This window comes from Chamaea fasciata, unplaced genomic scaffold (genome assembly GCF_029207755.1).
Source record: "Chamaea fasciata isolate MVZ Bird 193981 ecotype frontalis unplaced genomic scaffold, bChaFas1.0.hap1 SCAF_1, whole genome shotgun sequence".
In the NCBI taxonomy this organism is placed as follows: Eukaryota; Metazoa; Chordata; class Aves; order Passeriformes; family Sylviidae; genus Chamaea; species Chamaea fasciata.
This window is the reverse complement of record NW_027094086.1, coordinates 18,562,130-18,587,157: the sequence shown is the minus strand read 5'-3', so window position 1 is coordinate 18,587,157 and position 25,028 is coordinate 18,562,130. Positions and strand designations below refer to the sequence as shown.

Below are 25,028 nucleotides of genomic sequence, written 5' to 3'. Positions count from 1 at the left end.
ATAACAATTATTACTACCATTTAGATGTCAGGAAAAGTATATGGAATGCTCGTCTATAGAGCTGTCCTGAATGTACACTGAGTCCATCAATATTGTAAGTTCAGCAAGCCAACAGCAACTTCCTAAGCAAGACATGATGATAACATTTCATGTAACTCCTCTTTGGCAATACTTAAACACTGCAACTAAATACCAAACAGTGTCACGTGAGCCAGCCAGTTACTGCAAGAAAGAAAATGTGATGAACTGTTTGTTTTGAACTATCAGTATAAACATATTGCAGAAATGAGACCCAAGCTTAAACTATGGGGAAAGTTATGCGGTATTAAAATAAACAGTTCTAGGAAAATCTCTAAAAATGTTTACCAAGTCATCTTCCATGTAGTTTCTGTGCAGAGCATTTTGCCATGTCCCTGGTTTGTCAACCAACCCCAGTTACACTGATTATAGATATGCAAATTATAATGGACAAGGCTGGGGCTTAATTGCCTATAATTGGCTCCCCAAGAAAGGGCATTTTTATCTACAATCAAGCTTGTAGATAATCAAAGAAGCAATTTTGCATTAAGAAAAAAACATTACTTTTTTACGGAAGAGTACATTGTTTTGCTTCTAGGAATCTGATAGTTTGGATATTAAACAAACATTTTAAATTAAAATTTAAGCAAGCTGCGGTTCTTACAAAACTTCACAGTAAGTACCTTTTAAATATCATGGGAGAATTTGTGCTGAGAAACTAATTCACTTTGCCAAACATTGGCTATGTAAATTTTTATTGAAAGTTATATATATTACCTGAAGTAATAAACATAACTCCTTTATATATGTCAGACTATTTCTAAAATTCTTAAACAGTGTTTCTGATTATATGTATTCTCTTCCAGTATAAGACCTGCAACTGTTAATTATTCTTTAGTTTATTCATAGCAGGTGCATTGTAAAATTCTGTCTAGTGTAGAAAGTTTAGGGGAGAAAATAAACGCAGAGTATAAAAATGAGATGTGAGATACCTACATAACATATTCATTACAGTTCAGCATTATGCAGGTTTTGAAAGGAAATGAGTTATGGCTGGGATGCTTTGTAGCGGCAACAGCAACAAAGCAAATTCAGTATTCAGAGATGCTATAAAGGAGCTGCATCAGTCTCATTTGTTCAGAGTGAGACATGGTCCTTCACACAGAGAAACAGCTCCTTTCATTCCAAGGAAAACTGACACATGGGGATACATGCATAATCCCAGTTTTATGCTAACCCCTGGGAGCAGGGCATAGGGGGCTGGGAGGAAAGGGAGGAGGGGAATAGTTCTGCTCTCAGACAGTTTTACAATCATTGCACAAGACCAGTCCTAATTTAAACCCCTTTCACTGGGCTTCCTACCTGGTTAATCACTTCCCTCCAAAGTGTGAGAGGACTAACCCTCAGACATTCACACTCTAGAGACTCATATTTCCTCATGTTCAGTGAAACAGTGATCTTAGTTCAGTCTCTAGTGGACAAACACAGAATAAGTCTTAGAAGCATGATTCAGCAGGCAATTTCCTCAAGTAAAATCATATGTGTATAAAAACAGAAAACAACTTTCCTCTCTTTAGTGCTTGTCTCAGCCTGCCAAGACACAGTAAAATAATTTCTTTTCCTCTACATAAAACATCCACTTTTTTTCCAGCCCTATATTCCCCAAGGCAGATGAAGACATTAAAAAATGAGGGAAGTAGTCTAAAAGTTATATGCTCGGTTTTATTTTCCACACAGAATCTTTTCTCTCTTGCTTTGGTCAGATATACAAGAGAATAAATAATTTACCAAAAAATCAGGAAATCCTCTCTAAAAATTCTAGTAGAGTAAGGGGGGTGGGGGGCTGCATATGCTTCTTAACATATTTATGTCTTATATACTGTCTGGATGAAACAAAACTTGTAAATGAGACAGGTTAGCAGCACCTATGCTAATGTGAACTTTCAGCCCAGCTAGTAGAGTCTTCATTAGAGTTTTATTGATTTTCATTCTTAGTATGAACTTGTGTTGGAGTTAAACCATGTATCTCTCAAATGGGTGCATACAACAGTGTTCTTGTACCAGATTAGATGACTAGTTGCATCACTCAGTTGTGCAATTTTCTAAGTTTTGCCAGGTCAAAATGGCAGCATGTGAATGGGAATATCACAAATAGCTATGCACAGACTCTTTCTTTATTTTAACTGGTCAGCTACCCCACCCAAAGCATTTTCTTTACTAAGGTATGGACAGCAAGGTATGTAATTTTACACATGTGAGTAATCATGCTAAGGTAACTGGGACTGCTCACATGACTGAATTTATTAACATATTTAAGCCTTTCAGACCCAAACTTCATAAAAATAATTACTTTTGTTAAGTGACTGCAACACCTTGAAACCCATTTTCCCCTTTCCAGGAAAGAATGCACATGTATAAACACAAACTGAAGCAGGCTGTTTCAAGACCAGTGTATTCAACATGGTTAAAAATGTTTACTGTGAAGTTTTAGAAGTATAAATGCCTATATATATTGTTGTTTCTTTCCAGCAATCAGCTGGGTAGAATAGTATTACAGGATCTGTTTATGTAGGAACAACAATATTCTTAACCCAGTGCCCTTAAATGCCGATTTTTTTAAATGCTCCCTTTTGCTGTCAAAGTAGCAGGTATCCTGCACGACATCTGAGCTGAATCTATGAACTGTAAGTAGAGCTTATAAGAACTTAGTAAGTTCTGTCAATAGAGTCTGTGGAGGATTTTTGTGTTGTCTGACTCACAAGCATCCATAGTTTCTTGAAAAAAAGCCTTAAGAAGTCATCTTCCAGTAAACTGAAGAAAATTCAGCTCCCAAAAGCAAAAGCAATATCACTAGGAAGGGTTCACTCTGGCTAAAACATTTCTCTCATACACAGTCAAGAACTATATCAATCCGTATTACTTCTGTTCTCACAGGAACTAATGAAAACTTTGAACAGCATAAACATCCCCGCAAAAAAAAAAAAATCATTTAGTGAGATATAAAAAAAGAAACACTTACTTTTTGCAGCCACTGAGTGTAATTTTCCATCACATGTTCCAGATGTTGCAGTTTCTGGGAAGAGAAATCCTGTTCCACGTGAGGAGCATCTCTCTGAAGAGCATTTGTGTTGTACTGGTCTGTCGTGCTTTCACGACAGTTCCCGTCCTGTTCTGGCAGAATGAAAGTGTAGGTGCACTGCCCATGCTGAACCCGGTTAAATCTTCTCCCACTGGCTTCTGGACCCCGACGCTGGCTAGTACATCCTACAAGAGCAAGAATCACTGCCAGGAAAGCAAAGGAAAAGAAAACTGACATGTTATTATTACTTTCTTTTCCTGCTTTAAGAAAAACTTTTTCTTCCTCTTTCTTTAAATTTGTTCCGAATTTCCCTTAAAGTCTTTGGAAAAAGGAGCAGAGCAGCGCACTTTAACAATCAAGCTCAGAAAAAAAAAAAGTTGTTGGTTTTTTTTTTGGTTTTTTGGGGTTTTTTTTAATTTCACTGTGAGGATAGCTTCCTTAGTTAAAATTGGGAATATTTATTGCATAGTAGCTAAGATTTATTGTTTCCTCTCTGTTCCAGTCCAGCATGAAGCCTGCTTTAGTCAGCTGCATATGCATATCCCAGTCTCTTTCCCCTACACTATCTGCTGCAGAACTGCTATTTTCTCTCAGGCTTCAGTGAGTTTTATTAAGGTTGCACTTTCAAGCCAAGCTGGAAGCAAGCAGCCTTTCACAAGATGACTTGACAGGAATGCGTGTATGAGTGCGCCCCTATGCTAAGGATGGCTGATGGCTCAGTACAGAGGGATCATCTTACAAACTGGCTGGATGCATGACCTCAATCATGCATGTCTGCCCAGCCCCTGCTGCATACAACTGCTGGGGGCTTTGGGCGAATTCACGTAAGTTTAATAAATAAGTCAGTCCACCTTAATACACTTCATATGTTCGCACTGACCTATTAAAATGTAGATAAAGTGTAGAAGTTTGTTGTAATCCCTCTGTAAATATACAAAGCACTGAAATTAAAAATACTTTCAGTTCTGCTCTGCTCTGTATCTATTAAAGACTTCTAGGTCGGGCGAATGACACTTACAGGAAAAAAGTTAAGTTTAACCCTCACAAGGTTTGTCTAATTTTCTAAGACGGTTGTGTTTCTTAAGCAGTTTTCAGAGAGCTGTTTTACAACATATATTGAAATTAAAGTTGCCAGATAGTAATCGCGAAAGACAGTTCAGAAGGATAATAATTTTATGTGTTTGATATCTAAACTAAAGTAGCTAATTAAAAACCAGTGAGAGATGGTGACTTAACTATTCCAGATTAACTTCTGTACCACTGCATAGTTATCACATGCATAACACCAATTTGCAAGTCTGTATGAGCTATACAGGCACCCCTTGTTACATGTGGAAACTTCCTCTGGGGAAACTTCCTCAGAAGACTGTGGTAACTGCTTAAGAAACTATCTTAAATAATGCCTTTGGTATTTGCTAGAGACAAATAAAAAATGCACAGATTATAAACAGGACTGGAATATTAATGCAATTCAGAGGAATTTGGATCTGAGTTCCTGCGTAAGTATTTGTTGTTGTTAAATAAATATCAGCCAAAACTAATGTGGAGCACTTTCCATAATATTTCCCATGAAAGTAAGTAGTCTTTTAAATAGCAATAGTGCATCACTAAAAAACCATCAAGGAGACCTACTTGCACAAATACTGAGTGCAAACAACTTCAGTGCTCATGTAATTGTGACCTGTATCACAACTACAATTTTGTTGTAAAAGAACTGCCTGGAATATCTAGCCAGGCATATGACCTGTTCCCATGAAAGCTATTCCTACTCAAACTGCAAAACACCTAGCATCTAGAAAGAAACGACTGAACCAATAAGTAATAATCCCTACAATGAAAGAGAAAAAAAGATAAATTCATATGTTGCTCTAAATTTTTTATATATCCAATATTTAGAGAGAACAAAAAGGGAAGAATACAAAGCCAAAAGCAAAGCATCAATGCTACTTTTGCTTTGAGCAAAATCAGAATATCCTTCCACCTCTGAACTGTTCAGGCCAATTAAGCGCTTGTTTTTCTGCTTCTGAAAACCAGCTTCTTAGTTTGTTTTCTTCCTCACATACAGGACTTCCCATAACTCACCACCATCAGAACTAATGCTGCTATAGTTTATTACACAGTATTTGCAATTATTATGAAATGTGTTTCTAAAGTATTTTCTCACCTAAGATCAGAGATGAAAAGGGAGAAAACTACAATCAGACACTGAGCTGAAGGGTTAGCAAAAAAGCAGCTATTCCCTCTGAGGAAAAGCAAAAATACCAGAGCACAAACACAGCAACAATACACGCTTTTCTTGTAAGTAAAAAAGACTGTTTTATGAAAGGGTCTCAGAGCAGCTGAAAGAGGGATAGCAAAGGTGGGTGTACAAAGGCTTCCTAGATTTTTAGTTGATATTTTCAAATATGAATGCATATTTACACAAATGCCTCATTCATTTTCTGCAGAGCCTTTAAGCATCAGCTATATTCACATGCAAATGTGGAGAAGTGAGATTGCAAATTCACAATTGAAGTTTTTCTGATGAGAATTTCACAGAAGAGCTGGCTCACTTTGTTGCTGTTACATGGCCCCTTCCTGCTGGCTTGAGGTGGCTTCTCCTTCCCCTTCTGTCCCCTTCTTCCTGAGGGATAACAGCCATCAAGACTTTCAAGAAACATGCAGAGTTACCAGGCATCTTTGACATTTGCTTGCTTGTCTCCAGTTTAGTTCCCTACCACAGCACCTTCCTCTCAGGCCCCCTACTCCAGGCCCCAAATGGGTGGATCAGGGGCAATGTGCAATTGTCAGGTGTCACAGCAGGAGATGTGGCAGAGACAGGCAGCAGCCAGAGTATTTCCTACAAGCACACTGCACTAAGGCTTCCTTACTAAAGAGGATCAACTCCCCCCAGCCACACACTGTCCACATCTGAGTTGTAGAAGTGTCTCTGAGACATCTTGTATGTCCAGACACATGGGGTCTCGTGCAGAGGCAAAGAAGGGATGGTAGGAGTCTGGTGGAAGCCAGGAGTCTGGTGGAAGCCCAGGAAGCACTCCATCACTCCTAATTTGCAGCCTTTCTAGACCACTGAGAGGCACAGATGGGGACTCATGAATCGTGATGAGATGCACTTGAATATTTTCAAGGGCTCCTTGAAATAGCAGCAGCTCTGTTGGCTACATAGAAACTCAGCAAGCTTTAGGGCTGCACCGGCTGACCCCGGAGTCAGAACTATTCACCAGGGTCCCTAACTAGAATCACAGACATTCCCAGTCCTTTAACACAGGGACCAGAAAGGTCAGCTTGCTGCTTCCCCAAACACACAGCAAGTCATGTTGATAAACACACTGAACCAACCAGGCCAGGTTCAGTTTACACTCCTCCTGACACACTCATGGTTCCCTGCACACACAGGCAGAAGTGCAACAACCAATACTAAAAAAAATCTTTTTTCCAGATCTACAGACTATTCCATTTAATTCCACATTGCAATTTTAAAAGAAATTCCATTTTATCTAAGGACAACAGATTCAGAAATAAGAAGAGTTTTTATTTCCTAAAGTACCATATTCCTATTAAAGTGTTTTCTCCTTCCTTTCAAAAACAAACTAACCAACCAGCCAAACAAAACATTTTGCTCAAAAGTTTCAGTGGTTTGATGTCTTATACCTGATTTTATAAATGTACAGTTCATTATTCCAGTACCATGTGATTTATGTGATGCGTCTCAACTTTGCAAGAACTGAAAATTTCAGTGAGATGAGGAAAAAAACAGTTCTCACAGTTCAGTCAAAGTCACTGCATTCTGCAGGATATTACATTATATGGGTATTTCTGCAGGATTTTACATTATATCCTACAGATAAAATCTAAATTATTTCCCCAGTATTGCACAGTTGCTCAACCATAAACTGAGTAGGGATGTGTTTAAAAGGTTCTTTATTTTCCTAAGACCACTTCCTCCATCACAATGATTAGTTTCGTATTCCTTGAACTTTTCCTCGTGTGCAACAGGGATGGATCCAGAGGCTTCCTTCCCAGACCATGCAAAGTCTCAAATCCATCATTCATTTAACAGCTATGAAAAATACTGTAGTTCACTATGTAATCAGTCCTACAAGGCAAAATAAATGGAAATTCAACATGCAGACAAAGGTTACATTCATATGATATTGGTTCCTACATATCTAGAATTAATGCAGTTTTGTAGCTTTTACCAATATATATGCATGGTCAGAGTTCAATTATAAATTCCGGGAAACCAAAATCTATTTATTTTTCTTTACATTTCTGCTGCAATATGTGTTATTGCTGCATATGAGTTGCAATGAAGTTGCACCATATCACACACAGTACTTGGAATTACTCCAACTCAGCCTCCTTGGTGTGTATGGGAAATCAGTGCTGAGTGGCTTCTAAGTATAGGTATAATGAGCAAGATTTTCTCTCTCAGTAAACCAGTAGCAGAGCACAAAATATTTGTTCTTACTGTAGCACATTCCAAAGAACCTCATCCTACATATATAAATTCTACCAAATAAAATGGCATCTTAAATCTCACAACCCTGACTGGATATGTGCTAATGCTTCTCCAGTTACTTCAGTGGAGATGGTCCCTGTTATTCATAACACACCATACCTCTATGCTGTCTTTCCTTGCTCTCCAGGGAAGAAGCAAGTAATCACCTCAGATAAATTTCTCCTCAGGACTGAAGTCTGTATACTCACATGTGCATACTTAAGGCATGATCCCACATAATGGTTCTTGCCAGATTCCTCCTTCAAAGGAGCACGGTGATGGCTGCTCAGTCATGCCTCAGCCCAGCCCCGCTCTCCCAGCATTTGATTTCACACCTGAGAACAAGTAAACAGCTGTGAGCATTAACAGAGGGGCAAAAGCAGATTTTAGAAGAAGATGGTGGTTTACAGAAACATCTGAGCTGTGTTTTATGCTGTACAACCTGTCTGAATTTTGTCTCACATAGAAGCTTTATTGGATTCTTCCCAATATGATCACAGATGAGAGAGGTAGATGTTTCCTAAAAACTTATTTTCACAATGTGGAAAAATCAAGTTCTTAAATTCATGAGCAGTCTTTGATCTTATGCATGTAGAGACAATGCACACAGATTACTTCTGTTGAATTTGCTCTCATTCCCTGAAGAAGGAGGGAGTGTTACAAGAATCCTCTTTTTATTTGTTTAGGGTGAGTTTTGTCCCTTATTTTCAAAATTTCTGGATACTTGAGTTATTTTTAAAGACCAACCCCCAACACTATCAAAGAGGTGGATACACAGTAATGGAACACAGTGGGTATGATGTTTCTGTTTCAAAATCATAAAAATACAAGCTGTAATCAAAATACCTGATGAAAAGACCAACAGTAATCTTCCCCTGTAAAGCCTAGACCAAAAAACTGCCTGGTTTTAAAAGAAAGATATTTTGTATGCCTACAGGCATTTCAGCCCTATCATGTGAATGTGCCTTTTGTTGCAAATTAATTGAAAGAGCAGTTTGGTGGAAATTATTTATCAGCAGTGTTGTTTGGTTGAATGATTTACTTATTCTGTGAATTATCTCTGTGTCTTAATGCTCACCAGGGAGAATACAGGGGACAAACAGCAATCCATTGGTGCGTTACCTTCAGTTCCTGACTTAATTTAACATGTAGCCTCAAGTGCAGTGCTACATGTTCATCTGTTCTTGAGGTCACAAAGCAGAAATCACAATAGTGTGATTTGCCTATGAAAGGACTAATTGCAGTCCCCTAGACAAGTGTAAATGAAAAAGATTATTCCAAATACTGGTAAAAGTTGAACATTTAATAAGTAAAAAACCCACTGAGGTTTCTTCAGATTCTGTGGACTAGCAAATTAACATCTTTCCTCGGGATTCTTAACTCAAATTCTTAAGATTACAGCCTTCTTCCCTAATGGAAACCAATATTTTGATTCAGGTGCTTAAAAAGCCTTGTTTCTGAGGAGAACTAGATATATAATTGTTAGAGACACAGGACAAAATATTGGTTGCAAAATCTCTTACATTTTCCATAGAAGAAATAGATCTACCCACCCTTCCTGAGCAGGATGCTCCTGTGAGTTCAATCTTTCTGTCCTATCACAAAGTCTTTTCCTCACAGGCCTCTCTACAGCTCAGATCTTTCAACTCAGCAGCTGCAGCAAAGAGGGAAATGATGCCACTGACAAGGGTGGTTGGAGCATATGAAGGTGAGCCCCAGATATAAACTCTTTTACTGGCTGTTATGGAGAGAGGCAAGAGTCAGACTCTGGTCCTTTTGGGTTTGCTTATTCATAGCAAAACATGAGTTCATATTCTGATTTCTTCTGCTGGTTGACACATATCAGCCAGACTCCCTATCAAATTTAATGACACCCTGAGCCACCAACTGCAAAATGCAGTCTTTGCTGTTCTATGATATATCTGAAATTAAAATGTAAAACATTCTCCTTCACATAGAGAAGGATGTAAATCCAGGTCAGTTCTTAGTATTTATGTTCTACAAGAATTTAACTATTTGGCTAAAGTACATGTAGAAAGATTATAGACCTACTACTTGAAACATAGATAGATCTTTCTGATTAAAACTTTTTTTCCTAAAATTTTTATCTAGCATAAATTTAGAGAAATAATCCACAGGAAATTAATTTTATTGGATATAATGCTGTGGTAGAAGTTATGAACATCAACTTTTTTCTCTTGAGATTTTGTGGAACTCTGATTAATTTCTACATACTTTTTGAAAAAAAAAAAGCCTGCAAATCAAAGAGACGAGAAAAAAATGGCCTGGAAGAGATGTAATCTACACACCAAGAGGCAAACACAAAAAAAGCTGCAGAGAATGCACCTAATCTTCATTTTACAAGTTTCTGTGAAAAGTCTGGTATTATCACTTTCCTAGAACAATCATAACACATCTTCTGCATTCAGTCAAAAGAAGGATGAAACTCATCCTTCAACAAGCTAATAGTTAATTATGCTAGTGAAATACCTATCTTTTGATTTAGCTGTAAACTGGGAAAACAGGTTTAAGAGTTTGGATTGCTATTCTTCTTTGAGTTCAACTTTAAAACAGCTCTTTTAGACGTCTATTTAAAAGGAGAATGTGACAAATGCAATGATGTTTCCAAAACGTATTTCATTTTAAATGAGAAATTGGGTCCCAAGAGTGAGCAATCTCAATTTTTCAGCTATTGCATTCTCACCATGTTTTATTTTTCATGAATGGCAACATTCAACTCCATGTGTTCTTTAGTGATCATCCAACTTAGCTTAACTTTTTGGCCAGACTTTGACTCTAACAGGAGCAGGAGAGGCCAATAGTAATGATATTACCCAATGCAAGCAGCTCAGTTTTCCAGCATTCAGGATCACCTCGCTGGTACTTGTTCAGGAGAGAATAAATGGTACGAAAGGAAGCAGAGACCAGAACATGAACAATATAGATTTTTCATGGACAACAGCAAGATTTATATAGCACAGGCAATCTAGCTTGGAAGCTACAGAATTCCCAGCTGAGAGGAAACATTTTAAATGCAGTAAATGGAACAGACCCAAAAACACTGACAACATTCTTCTAGAACCTGGTGAAAGACAACATAAAGTTGCATTTCAGTTGAAACCATAAGAAATATAAGCTAACCATGACTATGTCAACCTATCACAGGTCTGACAATCTCAGATTTTGCAAAAAATAAAACCTTCAGAATTTCAAGTTCTCCAAAGGACCAATAGATTATATATCTGTACTACTACATGCATTTTCAGAAATTAGGTCAAATACTGATGGAACATTTTGATAACAAGACTGCCATATTGGACTTCCATCTATCTAGGTCCTTGCAGTCCCTGAAACCATGGCAGCTTCCTTACATTCAGTCTATTTATTCACTCATTCCCAGGAGCTAAGGGTTAGGTACTGGGTGACAGATATAGCAGAGAAAAAGGCAAGAATAAATCACCAGGAATCTGAGGTATAAGAGATAAATAAACAGCAGTGCAGCCATGGAAAGGGAGAGGCACAGAGACAGTCTGGACCTAGGATTTGCAAGCATTTCTTATTAAAGAAAGTGATTTATAAATAAAATATCTCATATTTTATAGTGTACTTTTCTCCCCATACCTATTATTTATTTTTGCAAACAGCTTCTGGTTTCACATTCCAAATGTGTATATGAGGCAGAGACTTGGATTTCTGTGCGACACTCTGGCAGCATCCCCATAGTACCAAAATTCATCGTTAACTAACTAGAAACCTCAGTCAACCGGACAAAATTATTTTAAGAGGCCAATCAACTTCTTCCCAACTGCACGTCATTTTTAATTAGGAAACAAGAAGCCAGACAACACAAATAAATAGCAGTGAGGCAAGAGGCTAGCTATTGTTTGTGAGCAGCTTTCTGTGGAATCACACTAGAAGACAAGCCAGCTGCACCCACTAAATAGCCTCACTGTATCCACGTGTCACACATCTTGGATGAAATACAGGATGCACTCATCTTATACTTAGCAAGCTGTCATAATTTTACATGGGAGAAACATTTATCAAAAATTAGCTCTGATTAATTGGCCTGCTAGACTCAAGTCATTAATAGAAGTCAGAGACAGTATTTTTGAACAGAGATGGAAAACAGAGGTAGGAATCCATGTCCTGGGGGCTAGGGTATTCTTAGTACTGAGGCACAGGCATGGTACTGCATATCTCTTACCAGCCCCATGGTGCAGATGTCCTCATGTCACACTGCAGGCACAGGAAAGGAGTGCTACCTTCCTTTCAGAGAGACTCTCTAGCCCTTTTGTACAACTTGCTCTGGCACAAGTGTTCAATGTTGGGTGTAAAACTCACTCCACAGGATGCTGTAGGATTGTGGTTCCCTGCAGAAAGCAGGCAAAGCCACAGTTTTTGAGACTGGCACCTATAGCAGGTGGCCAGAATGTAGGTGCCATGCTTCTATTCACATTGAAATTCTCAAAATGCCCAATCACTGTAGCCGTAAAAATGGAGATAATGGAACTACAAATATCTTTCATTTCCTCTAATGCCAGTCATCATTTAAATGCTGTAACATTTTGTATTGAATACAAACGTTTAAAAGTATAATGAGATTTGCAGCCAGTTCTTCAGCCACTTCTGGGAACACAGTACAGTGTAGGACCTGTGACACTTCAGCAATACTTCTTCTGTATCCCTTGGAAAACCAGCTCTAAAAAAGGAGCACCAGAGCCTGGACCGTGTCCTCAGGAACAAGTGTGCTTAGGCACCAGGTCATTGGAGCACCAGTAGCCCGAGAGCTTAATTGCAGCTCATATTATATGACTAGGACATGAAATGGTTTGAAATACAATATTTAAAAATGAACACTTTTTCTCTGTGTACAGCACTTACTGTACATCTCATACATTAACCCAGAGCACCCAAATGACCCGCTGCCTCCAATAGCATGTAACTCAAAGATGAACTCTTAGTTCACTTTGATCATCATAAACCCATCAGCACACTACTAGATATTTAACTTCTGTATGCCAATAAAAATGTTGTTTAAACTGTTAACTGCCTGTTTAAAGTAGTAATTAATCCCCAAGATCAACACCTTCAAAATTACTGCCACAGGACATAGATAAATATTAACCTTGGCTCTTAAGGAGTGTTGGGCTCATGACCTGGAAAGGGATCACTCTAGGTAGTTTAGGGTTTTCTCCCCTGGTTTGTCATTGAGATGTTGTATAATTCTTAGTAGAAAAAATTCAAAAACACTATTCTATTTTCAGCATCCTTGATGTAACCTTCTTACTCAGAATGTGGAGTTTCCAACTGCAACTTTCTCTGCATATTTCCTGTGAAATAATTACATCCCATCCTTTGGATCAGGTAAAAATAATCTTGGTGAAATGATGAAAACTGGGTGGGACATGACTTGAGGAAATTCACATTTCTCCTTCTAAAAGGATGACCATCCCCCTCCTGTTTGGAGACTGTGCTCAGCAGATGCCCACTATACATTTATCAGCCACGCATGACCAGGTAGGTCCCAGAGCAAGAGACAGGTTTGCGGCACTGACTTAATTTGAGCTGTACCTGTTGGAATGATAATGATGATCTGTATTATTTTTTTTATCGTTAAGATTGTTGCAACTCACTTCTGATACACAGCCTGCAATACTGGAACAAGAGAGCAGGAGGCAGAGAAGAAACACAGTAAATGAGAGTAGATAGGTCTGTATTCAAGTATTACTGTTGGTAAAGTACTTTACATCCCTTGTATAAAAGGTAAAAAAAAAAAAAAGGTGTTTATATAACATCATGTATTCAGTCATTTCAGTAATTCATATAACACTGTTACTGTACATTATAAAAAGTACCATCTGGCCAATAATATTTTTTATATAGAAAGTCATTATTTTAAATCAAGTGGCTAAATGAGGACAAATTTAACCATCAAAATTCTAAGTACAGCTTTGAAGATGTAAATCAGATTCAGGCAAGCCAGGCTTTGTAGAACTTTTCTGCATGTTACAGTCTTCCTCTTTAGATTCTGAAGTGTATAAAAGAAATACCCTGCACACAGACTTTTTATCTGCCCTAGCTACACACACATCCGAGTCTGAAGTGTCATGAACTCAGGCTCCCTTCATTCCCTACCCGACACGACACTATAAAAGTGGCTGGGACCACTAATAAGGGATGAAGTGCAGTGACATCTGATATGGCTCTGCCTACTCCACCCTTAACTTTCCGGCTTCTGCAAGTTCTCTATTGCTCACTTGGTATTTTTAAATAATTTCTTCTGATAAATAGGGAACCATCACTCTGCATGCTGCCATAAGCAAGTATAAACTCACCATTCCTAAAATATACTTTGAGGTCATTGGACATGCAAAGCAAGACTGTGCATCTGAAGGCACCCTCTGTGCACCCCTCTGGAGGCAGGGAGGCTTTCAGGCTTTGTCTAATACAGTAGAAGAAGACAGAAAGGTCTATAGGAACAGAGGAATTCTGGGGAAGTTATAATGTCATTATTATGTTGCCATCATACTGTTTTTCTTGCTTTTTTGAAATAAATTACACATACCATTTATGTTCTGCTTGGGCCTATCAATGTGTGAGGCATAAGCATTAGGACATACCACTTTTTCTACCTTTTTCTGCTCATGAGAGACAGAAAACTCATATCACTCTTCCAAAATTTCTGTAGCAGCCACTATCAAAAATTTATATTTTGAAAGTTGTTTTGGGCTTTCCATTTTAATCCTATCTGTGACAGGCAAGATTTTATATTTTCAACAGCATAAGAAAGGTCCTGAAGACTTGAATGGGAACAGAAGCAAATATAACTCAGAGCAGAAGTGACATTAAATACTCTAAAACAAGGCAATCCCTCAATTAATAAAATGTGAAGGAAACAAGACATCATAATAGTTATTTAGGATTATCCCATTCTTTCTGTTTTCTGTAAGACTTTCAAAGTTTAAACTTCTTTCCCTCAGCTTTTGTCAGTGTATCTTTCTGCCACAGCATTTACCAGAATTATGTCCTATGAAGTGTATAATTCCTAAAAGTGCAGGACGTCAGAAGAAAGGGAGGATCTGAAACCTGAAGAAGCACAGGAATATTTGCTTACAGACTCTTAACAGAAAAAAATATTCTTCCTCTAATACTATTTATCATGTCTTTTCAACTAGTACACAATTAAAATATTTAGCTGAGAAAATCAAGCAAAGCTGAGAAAGCGCTTCACTGTTGCATTAGAGATTAGATTAAAAAAAAAGAATATTTGAACCCAGTAGACAGATCAGTAGTGATGGGGAGATTTCAGCTGCACAGCACAGCTGTAGAAGTCTCAGTTCAGACTATGATCCACACAATTTACAGAAAGACAACCATATGGTATGCAGACAGCTATCAATCTGCTCTGAGCCACTTTTCAGTCAAACAACTCAAAGTGATGCAAGGTTCTTGAGCAGCAATTTACAAGCTGCCTGTACTAAATGGTTTAGAATTCATTGGCAACACAAGCTGCTGCAAATAATTGGATCTTCCTCTACACACTGACAAAATTTCATGACAAGTTCCAGATCTTGGTCCATTTGACTAATGTGTTACATGAACATTGCCCAAGATATCTAATTGATCTACTAAAGCCCATGGGTGATAAATGTCTTCAAGTGTAAGGGAGCTCAAAATAAAAAGACCATCTTTTCAGGGAAGGAAGCTGGTTGCTTGTGTTTATATGGAAAGTACCTTACAAGTTTCTAACTCCAGATGGAAGGCACATTTCTCTACAAATTATCTAAGCAACATAAATACATGCATGGCCTTTCTCTTTGTTTTTTGGTTTTATTTCCATTGGGTTGTGGGTTTTTTGTTTGTTGGTTTGGGGTGGTTTTTTGTTTGTTATGCTTTAAAACTCCTTGTTTGTCAAATCCCTGTGCAAATGCTACTTACATGTCACAAAGGCAGGAGACAAGTATTACGATTCCGCAGTCTAAACAACACTCTGATGATGTGGAAAATGCCTTAAGAAAGGAGAAAGAAACAACTAAGAGAAAGGAAATATAACTACGCTGTGATTTTGCCATAGGTTCTGTTATAACCAACCAGTGTATATTTTTTTTCACATACATAAATATTTCCTCAGATGAGCAAAAAATAGAAGTGTAGATGAAATTGGAGGTCAGGAAGCTACTGGAAAGCTGGAGTGAGATTCATGTCTACTCTCCTATGGTGGGAGACTTCTGCTATGGATTTCTAACAGGAGAAGAGGGCTTTTAAAATTACGTTGCCTGTGCATATCAGCATCTCTATATGCAGATGAATCTTAAAGCAAAGTAGTTCTCATTACTGTTAAATCACTACCACCTTTTTTTTTTTTCAAAAAGGTAAAAGAAAACTGAAGTGAGAATATGATGCTTGTGGGTAGTTTGGCCTACAAAAAAAAAAAGCATGTGCTTTATTGTACAAGAGTCTACCTTAAATTTTTTCTAAGAAATAAACATAGAATTTTTAAGCTAAATTGATTATGATGGGAAACTTATTTGAATCCAAACAAAAAGAGAAATCCAATAACAGAAATCTGCAGTCCATTGTTTATCTCTTCAGCTTTATGCTACAGCTCTATATTTAGGCACGGCTCTGATTTAATAAGAGTGATTTTGCTGTGCTATTAATCAAAGGAAAGGACAACGATCACCCATGGTGGGACCCCTTACACAGATTCTACGAGTAGTTAAAAAGTCATTAAGTAGTAAAAAAAAGATAAAGGTAGGTAAGCTGCATTTAAGCAGATGCAAAATTGAACAAGATACTCATAGAATATTTTCCATGTTCATGTAAGATTTAAGTGATGCAGTGGAGGCATATTTATTATTTTTCTCTTGGGGAAAAAAAAAAAAAAAAAAACACACACACACAAAAAAAAAAAAACCCTCAAATTAAATCCCCTCTAGAATATCCATCCTCGTAGCAGAGACTACTGCAAAAAACATTAGTTTCAGCTTCTATGCACTTATCTATACAAGATTTTGGAATATGTTTGAAACCAAAGGAAGTTCCAGTCACTGCAGCAAAGCCAAGTCTAGATTGTCAGAAGTTAGTTTGATCTCTACAGCACTGTCATAAGTACATTTTTGCCATACATTTGAATCGTAGAATCTTTTAGGTTGAGAAAAAAACTTCTAGGAACGTAAAGTTATCCCCACACTGTCAAGTCCACCACTAAACCACGTCGCTGAGTGCCCTGTCCACACATCTTTTGTACACATCCAGGGATGGTGACTCCGCCACTTCCTGGAGCGGCCTGTTCACAGCACTTGCAGCGAAGAAAGTTTACCTAACATCCAATCTAAACCTCCACTGGTGCCACATGAAACCATTTCCTCTCATCCTATCTCTCGTTACCCGGGAGAAGAAACCGAGCCCCCCCCTCTCTACAACCACTGTTCAGGTAGTTGTAGAGAGCAACAAGATCCCTTCTGAACCTGCTTTTCTCCAGACTAAACACCCCCAGCTCCCCCAGCCACTCCCCATAGACCCGAAATGGATGTTTGAAATTCCTGTTATACCCTGATCCAACAAGGTGAGGGTGTTTGTTGGTTTATTGAGAGATGTTAGAGGGACGGTGACAGAGCGATTCTCTCCCACGGTGTGGCAGCTCCTAGGGCTGATTAGCTGCTGATAAGGCTTCTTAGCTGCCGACGTGCTCCTGGAGCGGCCATTCCCCCCCGCGCCTTCCCGGCCCCGCGGCGGCACCAGCGAAACCCGGGCCGGCGGGGCTGCGGGCGGAGCGCGGGCGCCCCCTGCCGGCCTCGCCCCGCACTGCCGCAGGGACCGGACTCGGCCCGCCACCGGCGGCCGCGGCAAACCCCTGCGTTTGATTACAAAGGGCGCACCGACAGCGTTTTGAGATGCCCCGTAGAATCCGCAGTTTCTGTAGTCCAGCTAACCGCATCCGCCGCCTGCGAATGCAGCTGCGACAGCAAAAGAGAGAGAACACGGGGCGCAGACCAGTCTGGGCACAGGGCAAGGAGGCAGAGGTCCCGTCCCGTGCTTGACGCTTCCTTCAATAGATGTACTAAGTGTACCCTAGGGTCCACCAGGCCAATTTCTGACTAGCTGCAAGTGTCACTAGCAGATCACTAGTAAAAATCTATCCTTTTAATGACCTGCAGAGTGCATAGGAAATTAATCCTGTCTTTTGCTGCATATTTTCCTTAATTTTCTCTAATTTTCTAAACAAAGTTTAAAAGAGGCATAGAGATTTATGAGGTTGCCACTGAAACCTACATGTTGTCTTGCAGCTCATTGAAGTTTTCTACTGGTTGAAGTGGTTATGCTGGAACAAGATGCCCAGAGAAGCTGTAGATGCCCCAACCCTGAAATTGTTCAAGATCAGGTTGGGTGGGGCTTTGTGCAGCCTGGTCTAGTGGAACGTGTCATTGGCCATGGAAGAGAGGTTGGAACTAGAAGAACTTTAAGGTCCCTTCCTCTCAACACACACTGTAATTCTGTGAAATTCTGTAAAAGTAAAGTTCCCCACTTCAATTATTTTTGCACTAGATATCAAAACTATTTCAACTGTTGTCCCCTCCACAATATTCAAAGCAGAAAATTTTCTAAAAGTTCTAATTAATCATTATACCAGGATGTGATTTCATGATTGGAGGCTGTCTTAACAGACTTAGTCTTCATAAATGAAGGAAAACAAACAAACAAACAAACAAAAAAATCACAAAAAAACCCAACCCACCAAACAAACTAAACCTCTCACTCAGTCCAAGCAATGTCATATTTCTGGCATTAGCAAAGGTTTTTGTGTTAAAAATGCCCTGTACCAATGATAAATCAGTTTCACAGCAGGGGGGAAATCTTGAAGTCATTAAAGTTAATGGAAATTTTTCCATGGAACTAGGATTTTGCCTAAAAATATTTATGCTACTTTTTCAGTAACTCTCTGACTGTACAATCTTACAACACACTGTGCTGCAGCCTTGGTAAAAGGATCTGGGCTTGGACCCAAGCCTCGATCTCTTATCAGACTAATTCTACTTGTTTCAGTCAGCTGTAAACAATTGATACCATCACTGGAAAGTGCAAGAAATCTGTTATAAATAATATTATCTGTCCTTGGAGAAATGTCATTCTCGCCTTTACACATAGCGCTGACCTATATGGAATCTTAAACTCCACATAGCGACATTAGCATTTCAGAGTGTGCAAAACTCAGAGCTCATGGTGCTGTGTGTGGTGTGACAAACACATGCAGTCTTCTCCTTCCCAAAGAAAGAAAGGTCTCAAGCTCCAGTTCTGCAGCACCACACGCCTACACAGGTCACCAGTGAAGGCACAAGAGGTGCGGGATGTTAATCTGGCCCAAATGGACAGATTGCTTCAGACTGGCTGAAAGTAGTTGAGCAACAGCAGAAAACTCTTCATGTCCTTACAGTTTTACAATGGCAGCATTCATGCACATTTGTACAGGATTCTGCTGGGGCTTCTTTATTCTTGTTACATTCATAAAGATTCAAAAATCTTTTAACTAGGATGGTTTATATTTTTTAGCAGGTGGAAAATGAAACAAAATTAGTCACTGAGAGCAAAAGCAGAAACAGGGTAAATTGTACTTATATATATATGACCTGGTAGCTTCAGTACTAATGAAATGCTTGAGTAAGTAACGGTGCTGGTGCTCATGTAAATTTGCACCACTGAAAGCTTCACAAATATGAGTGAGAGAGGAAGTGTGTCTGAAGGGTAGGAATCAGTCTATGCCAGTATGATTTGCTATGCAAAGCACAAGAAGTGCCAAAACAGCTGTTTCTTAATAGTGTAGTGAACAACATGCAAGGTCTACTTGCATGGTAAGTGATTTCAAATCTTTCATAGTAATTTGGAAGAGAAAGTAAACAACAATTTGCTTGTATGAAGGACTCATAAGGAAGAATGAAGCTCTACTTCTACAGTGTAGGCTAAAGCTCTTCTGACACTTAGTTCTGTGGATTTATCATAAAACCATAGAATGTGCTGACCCTCCTGCCATTTCCTTGAGTCCCGTCACTGGTCTCAAGACTAAAAAGATCAGTACCTGCCCCTCCTCTTCCCCTCATGGGGAAATTGTAACTGCAATGAGGTCTCCCCTCAGTCTTCTCAGTCTTCTCCGGGCTGAACAGACCAAGTGATCTCAGGTCCTCCTCATAGAGCTTCCCTTCACAGCCCTTCATCATCTTTGTAGCCCTCCTTTGGATGCTCCCTAATAGTTTAATGTTTTTTCATATTGTGGTGCCCAAAACTGCACACAGGATGCAAGGTGAGGCCACCCCAGGGCATTACCTCAACTTTAGTGATACTGTCAGCATAGAGTTTAAAAACAGAACTAGGAAATAATTATAATTTAAATGTGTGTTTCTTCTTGCAGTCGAAAATAGCACAGTCCCCCATATGTGACAAACATGAACAAGTCTACTTTTTAGAAGTTCAAGAAATAATGGAAGCTGTTAAAAAGCTCCAAACCATAGGTATAAAATGGAGAAGGGAAACGAGGAGTTATTTATAAATTTTTTATTCAATGCCACCTTTTTTTAATAAGATTTCTTAAATCCTCAATATTATCATGTTTAAGTTATGCCAAATAGATCTATTGTATATGAAAATGCAAGAATGGATTCCCTCATGGTTGTTGTGTGTGTAGGACACAGCTGTCACACCAAAAGAAACTATATAGTGGATTTAAAAATTTATCTACTTCTCATTAAATGTAAGCCTTGAAAATGACAAATACATATATTTACTACTTTCTCTGCACATTAGATCTTATTATTTATATTTTTATGAAGGCCAGACTACATTATATATTGTTTAAGATACTAGCAAACAACATGTTTGACATACTAGCATACTTAAAAATTTGATTCTTTAATAGTGCTATCTGAAAAATATTTATAGGAAACCAGAATTTTGAGTACCCAATTTCTGTATAAAACTGGGTTTTCTAAAAAAGAAGGAAAGATGATATAAAGTGTTCAAATATTTAAATTGAAAACTTCTCATTTTCATGTTTTTCTAACATGTACAGTGTTTGCATGCAACACTGGCAGAAGACCACAGATAAATAGACTTCTGTGAAATAACTATAATGATATATCATATATCATATATCATATATGACATATCATCATATATACTATATATTATATATTATATAATATATAATATATCATAATATACAATATATAATATATAATATATAATATATAATATATAATATATAATATATAATATATAATATATAATATATAATATATAATATATAATATATAATATATAATATATAATATATAATACTCTTCTGTGAAATAACTCTCTATATTGAGTAGCCCTGAGAAACTACTTGAACAAAACAAAAACGTCTGTCATAATTCTGCTTTCATTTTCACCCTTATGTTAAAATCAGGGATATTTTGTAAAATGAATTATTGGATTACTAAAGAAAAAGCTTTGATTATTTGCATGTCACTATAGTTACTTTGTTTCTTGGTTTCTCTGTTAGGGAGGTAGAACTGATCACCTGGATCATCACTGAATTTTCTTTATTTGAAAGAAGGGGGGCAAGTACCACATGTATTTTTTTAAACATCCAAAACCGAACATCAAAATTGTCTTCTCTAGCTGCATACTTTCAAACACATTTGTTCTGAAAAGTAACCTGTACACAGTCTGGTTAGATATATATGTATATATGTCTCTTTATTTGTCATTTATGCAAACATAAATATATTCAGAAATATACAGATGCATATGCAAGCATATGTAGATAAAATAGGGTATGGTATATAATGGTATTATGTATATATAGTTATATACCTATGTACAACGGAGGTATAGATATAAATGCTTTGGCTTTGCATCTCTGCTGGCATCTGTGTGGCTTCTCATACCCTGTGGCTTGTGATTTCTGCAGCTCCTTATTGAACACCTCTCTCAGGAGGCAGGGGACAGTTTCACATGCATTTCAAAAGCAGCCTTCAGTGAAGACCACATCTCAAGTGGAGCTACAGAACCCTTGTGCCCCCTCAGTTTGCCTGGTAACACATGTAGGCTGTGCATCCTGAATGAGCTAGCACCCAATTTAGAGCATGCAATTGCTTCAGTTTGGAACAATCTGCAGATGCTGGTTTTCCTGTTTGTAGTTCCATTAGAAGGCAACAGTTCAGCTTTCTCTTGTTTTCTGTCTTTATTGAGGCTCTTGGTAAAAGAAGGATATTCCTGGTGTTGGAATTCCAGAATATTTAGTACACTGAGGGCAGAAACTTTTTTTTCACATGAAGAGAAATTTATTTATTTTAATTTATTTAAAATTTTATATTGTATACATAGTCAATGAAGACATATCTTCTTAGACATATTTAGCTTTCCATTGCTAACAGGAGCAGTTACAATGACATCTTAATATATAATATCAAAGACCTATAGCATTATCTCAAATAATTACATTAAAAATTGATTTTTTTTCTACACAATCAACAATACATTAGTTTAGTGAACAACACAGTGTATAATACATAGATTTTCCAATAATTTTATAGTATTGTGTATGTGTGCTACATTTTTAAATAACACAATAAGTGCTAAATGCTTACTAGATTAGTTATATATATTAAAATAAATGCATAAATTGATCTGTGAATTATTTTTAAGGACTGATATGGAGCAGTTTCAGAGTCTTCCCTTTAGAGATATATCTGTAAAATTTTGAGTGACTGAATTGTCTGAGAGAGTTACAGTCTGCCCACAAATACTTTGGAGTTTAAGGGAAGCTATAACTGTTAGCTAAGATATCTGCTGCAAATTGGTTAAGGATCCAGTGATTAAAAGCTCTTTGAGGTCTGCATGTAAGTGCTCAGTGTGAATATTGCTCTTCTGAGTTACAGAGCCTGGGTATATTTGTGATAACCCCTCACAAGGGAGATTTTCGCTTTACTAAACCTGAAGTCAATTAATTGAAAACTTTCAAGGCCTGACATATAGTTTAGAAATATACCAGACCTCAGCCTAATGTCTCACTGAAAACATTCTCTTGTGACACATTATTATGATCTTCTGGCCATTCTATGATTATGATAGCAATAAGGACCCTGTGCCTTTTCTGCCAGGACCTCAAGAAAGTAAATAATCAGGAAGCTTTTTCCCCGTGTTTCTTCAACATTGCTGATTAGAAGAAAACAATAAACTCTCTAATAAACCAAAGAGAATTATTTGGCATAGATAACATATATAGTTTTAGAAACAAACTTTGCTATTACTGTGCAGCTAATGTAAGAGACATAAACCTTAGAAAGAACTTGAGCAGGACAAAATAGTTACATGCAGTTTCTCTCTCCACACCATTAAGTTCTTGAAGGCTTTTGGTCTTGAAACAAATGAAAAGTTTGAAGTAAAAAAAACACAAGTTTATTTTTTAACTTGTGCATAGGAACACGGAGTTTCAATGTCTGCCCTTCTCAAAGTAGTGCTGCTCCAGAACTCCAGAAAGGAGGATTTGGGGGGCTGAACTGAATAGAGAAATTTTTCTGTGCAGCATCTCCAGACAGGAATGATGTTTTAAGGACTAGAAGTACTGTATCAGGACAAATAAAGACAAGACTTCTCAAAATCAAGTGTGGATTTGCCAAGATGACGAGCCTGCCTTTCAAATGCTGGTAAACCAGGAAAGACAATCATAAACAGTATCTGCTGTTTGCATATTTACTTCTGCTAAATAAGTAACACAAAGGGACAAATCTGCTACTGTGTGATAATTATCCAAGTGGACATTATGCCTCTTTATCTGCATGCTTTTATGTTCTCATTCCCAGTCACTCTCGGGAGGTCGCTCAGCTGCTGAGATAAACTGAGAGATAAACCCTCCTGAATCAGTTCTCATGTGTTCACAACCAAAGACATTTGGGAAATCGCTATTCCACCTCACACCCACACACAGATCCTATCTACCCCTTTATTTAGGAAAAGAACAACTATCCTGTATGAGAGAAGAGCACAACTGCCCATGCCTGTCCTGCAGCTTTCTGAGGTTATCACGAGAGGGATCTGGAGCAGAGGAGTGAGAGAACCAGCACAGTGACACCATAGCACGACCTCTTTCTAATCCTATAATAGATACATTTGCCTCTGGTCCAATTACAAATTGAATCCTTTCCAGTTGGTTTTTTCCCTGTGAATTTAGTTCACAAACTCCCTTAGCGGGGATAAGTTCCCTATCATAAGGCTGAAGTTTACCATCTTACCCTCTGCTGCCTGTGGCTCTCCTTTCAGTGCTAATATTACAGTTTCTGGCATTATACTGTCTTGCACAACTATATCCAACTTTAAATTTAGCTTTCCCTGTGCTTTCAGGCTGAACACCCATCCATCTTACCCTTTAAATTTTCTGGTTTTTCATAACAAAATTGATGTGGAGTGCAACATCTTCAGCATTTTTACAATGCAATTTTACAGCCACCCTCCTCTGACTACAGCAGCTGAAAACAATCAAGTGCATGAGAACAAAGCATTTTTTAGAGAAAACCCTTTTGTGTCTAACATGCCTGCAATATTGCTTTTGTCCACAGAATAAAGCGGTGTTTTCCCCAGTCATTGCATTTGTACAATTTTTGGACTCTTCATTCGGATGGATCTTTAGTATAAACTGAAGATTTACTTAGATAAATTTTTGAGCATCACTTATTGTTCCATAAGTACTTAGAAGCATGAAAGCTAATAAATACTTGCTTCAATCAATATCAGAATTTTAAGTGACCATTACCACACAGAGATTTCACATATAAAATACAACACCTCGTTTCATAACAACCAGTCCTTGATATTTCCCTCTTCAGCCCTCATAGGCTCTTCTTCAATTCAGTTCTTTACTGGTAGAAGTAAGTCAGTTCTTGGATCTTCTTGCTGTCTTTCCAAAGAACTTCAAGAAAACAGAAAAATCACTGCAGTCTGTCTTCAGATCATTCCAGAAATCCTGAGGAGTTTTTCCAGCAGTGTTCCTGTGTTCTATCACAAAACAAGCCAATCTTCCAGGGCTGCTTCTGTGAACAAATGCCAACTATTAAAAAAAAAAAAAATAATAAAAAAATTTACACCTGAATTCAGCATGTGCCAACTGCTTGCAGGTGCACATGGATGACTATCTTCTATAAGCTATGTGAGGATGACTGTGTACACTTTTGAGTGCTGCACAGCTGTTCCATGCAGGCAATTCTAGATGGAAATTCAGTCACTGTAGCAATTTTTCCATTTCTATTTGCCTATAGTAGAGGGAGAATGAGAAATCCCTTGCAATGCTAGGTGTGCTCTCAGAACCTGACAAGGCTCACCGAGGCCAAGGCTGACCCCAGCCTCTTTTCCCCTGCCCAAACACTGCTCAGGAAACACACAAGCTGCTCCTCAAGA

The 25,028-nt window shown here is 38.0% G+C and overlaps 1 protein-coding gene across 1 annotated transcript in view; it reads right to left on the bottom strand.

Annotated features, from left to right (window-relative positions):
• ANGPT1 (angiopoietin 1) overlaps nucleotides 1-7,895 on the bottom strand; it is a 147,326-nt gene extending 139,431 nt beyond the window's left edge. The window contains exons 1-3 of the mRNA XM_066203536.1: nucleotides 7,808-7,895; nucleotides 5,650-5,716; nucleotides 3,038-3,300 (exon numbers count right to left, since the gene is read on the bottom strand). Coding sequence (XP_066059633.1) covers nucleotides 3,038-3,300; nucleotide 5,650 — 264 coding nt within the window. The 5' untranslated portion in view covers nucleotides 5,651-5,716; nucleotides 7,808-7,895. The remainder of the gene's footprint in view (nucleotides 1-3,037; nucleotides 3,301-5,649; nucleotides 5,717-7,807) is intronic.
• Nucleotides 7,896-25,028: the final 17,133 nt, after the last annotated feature.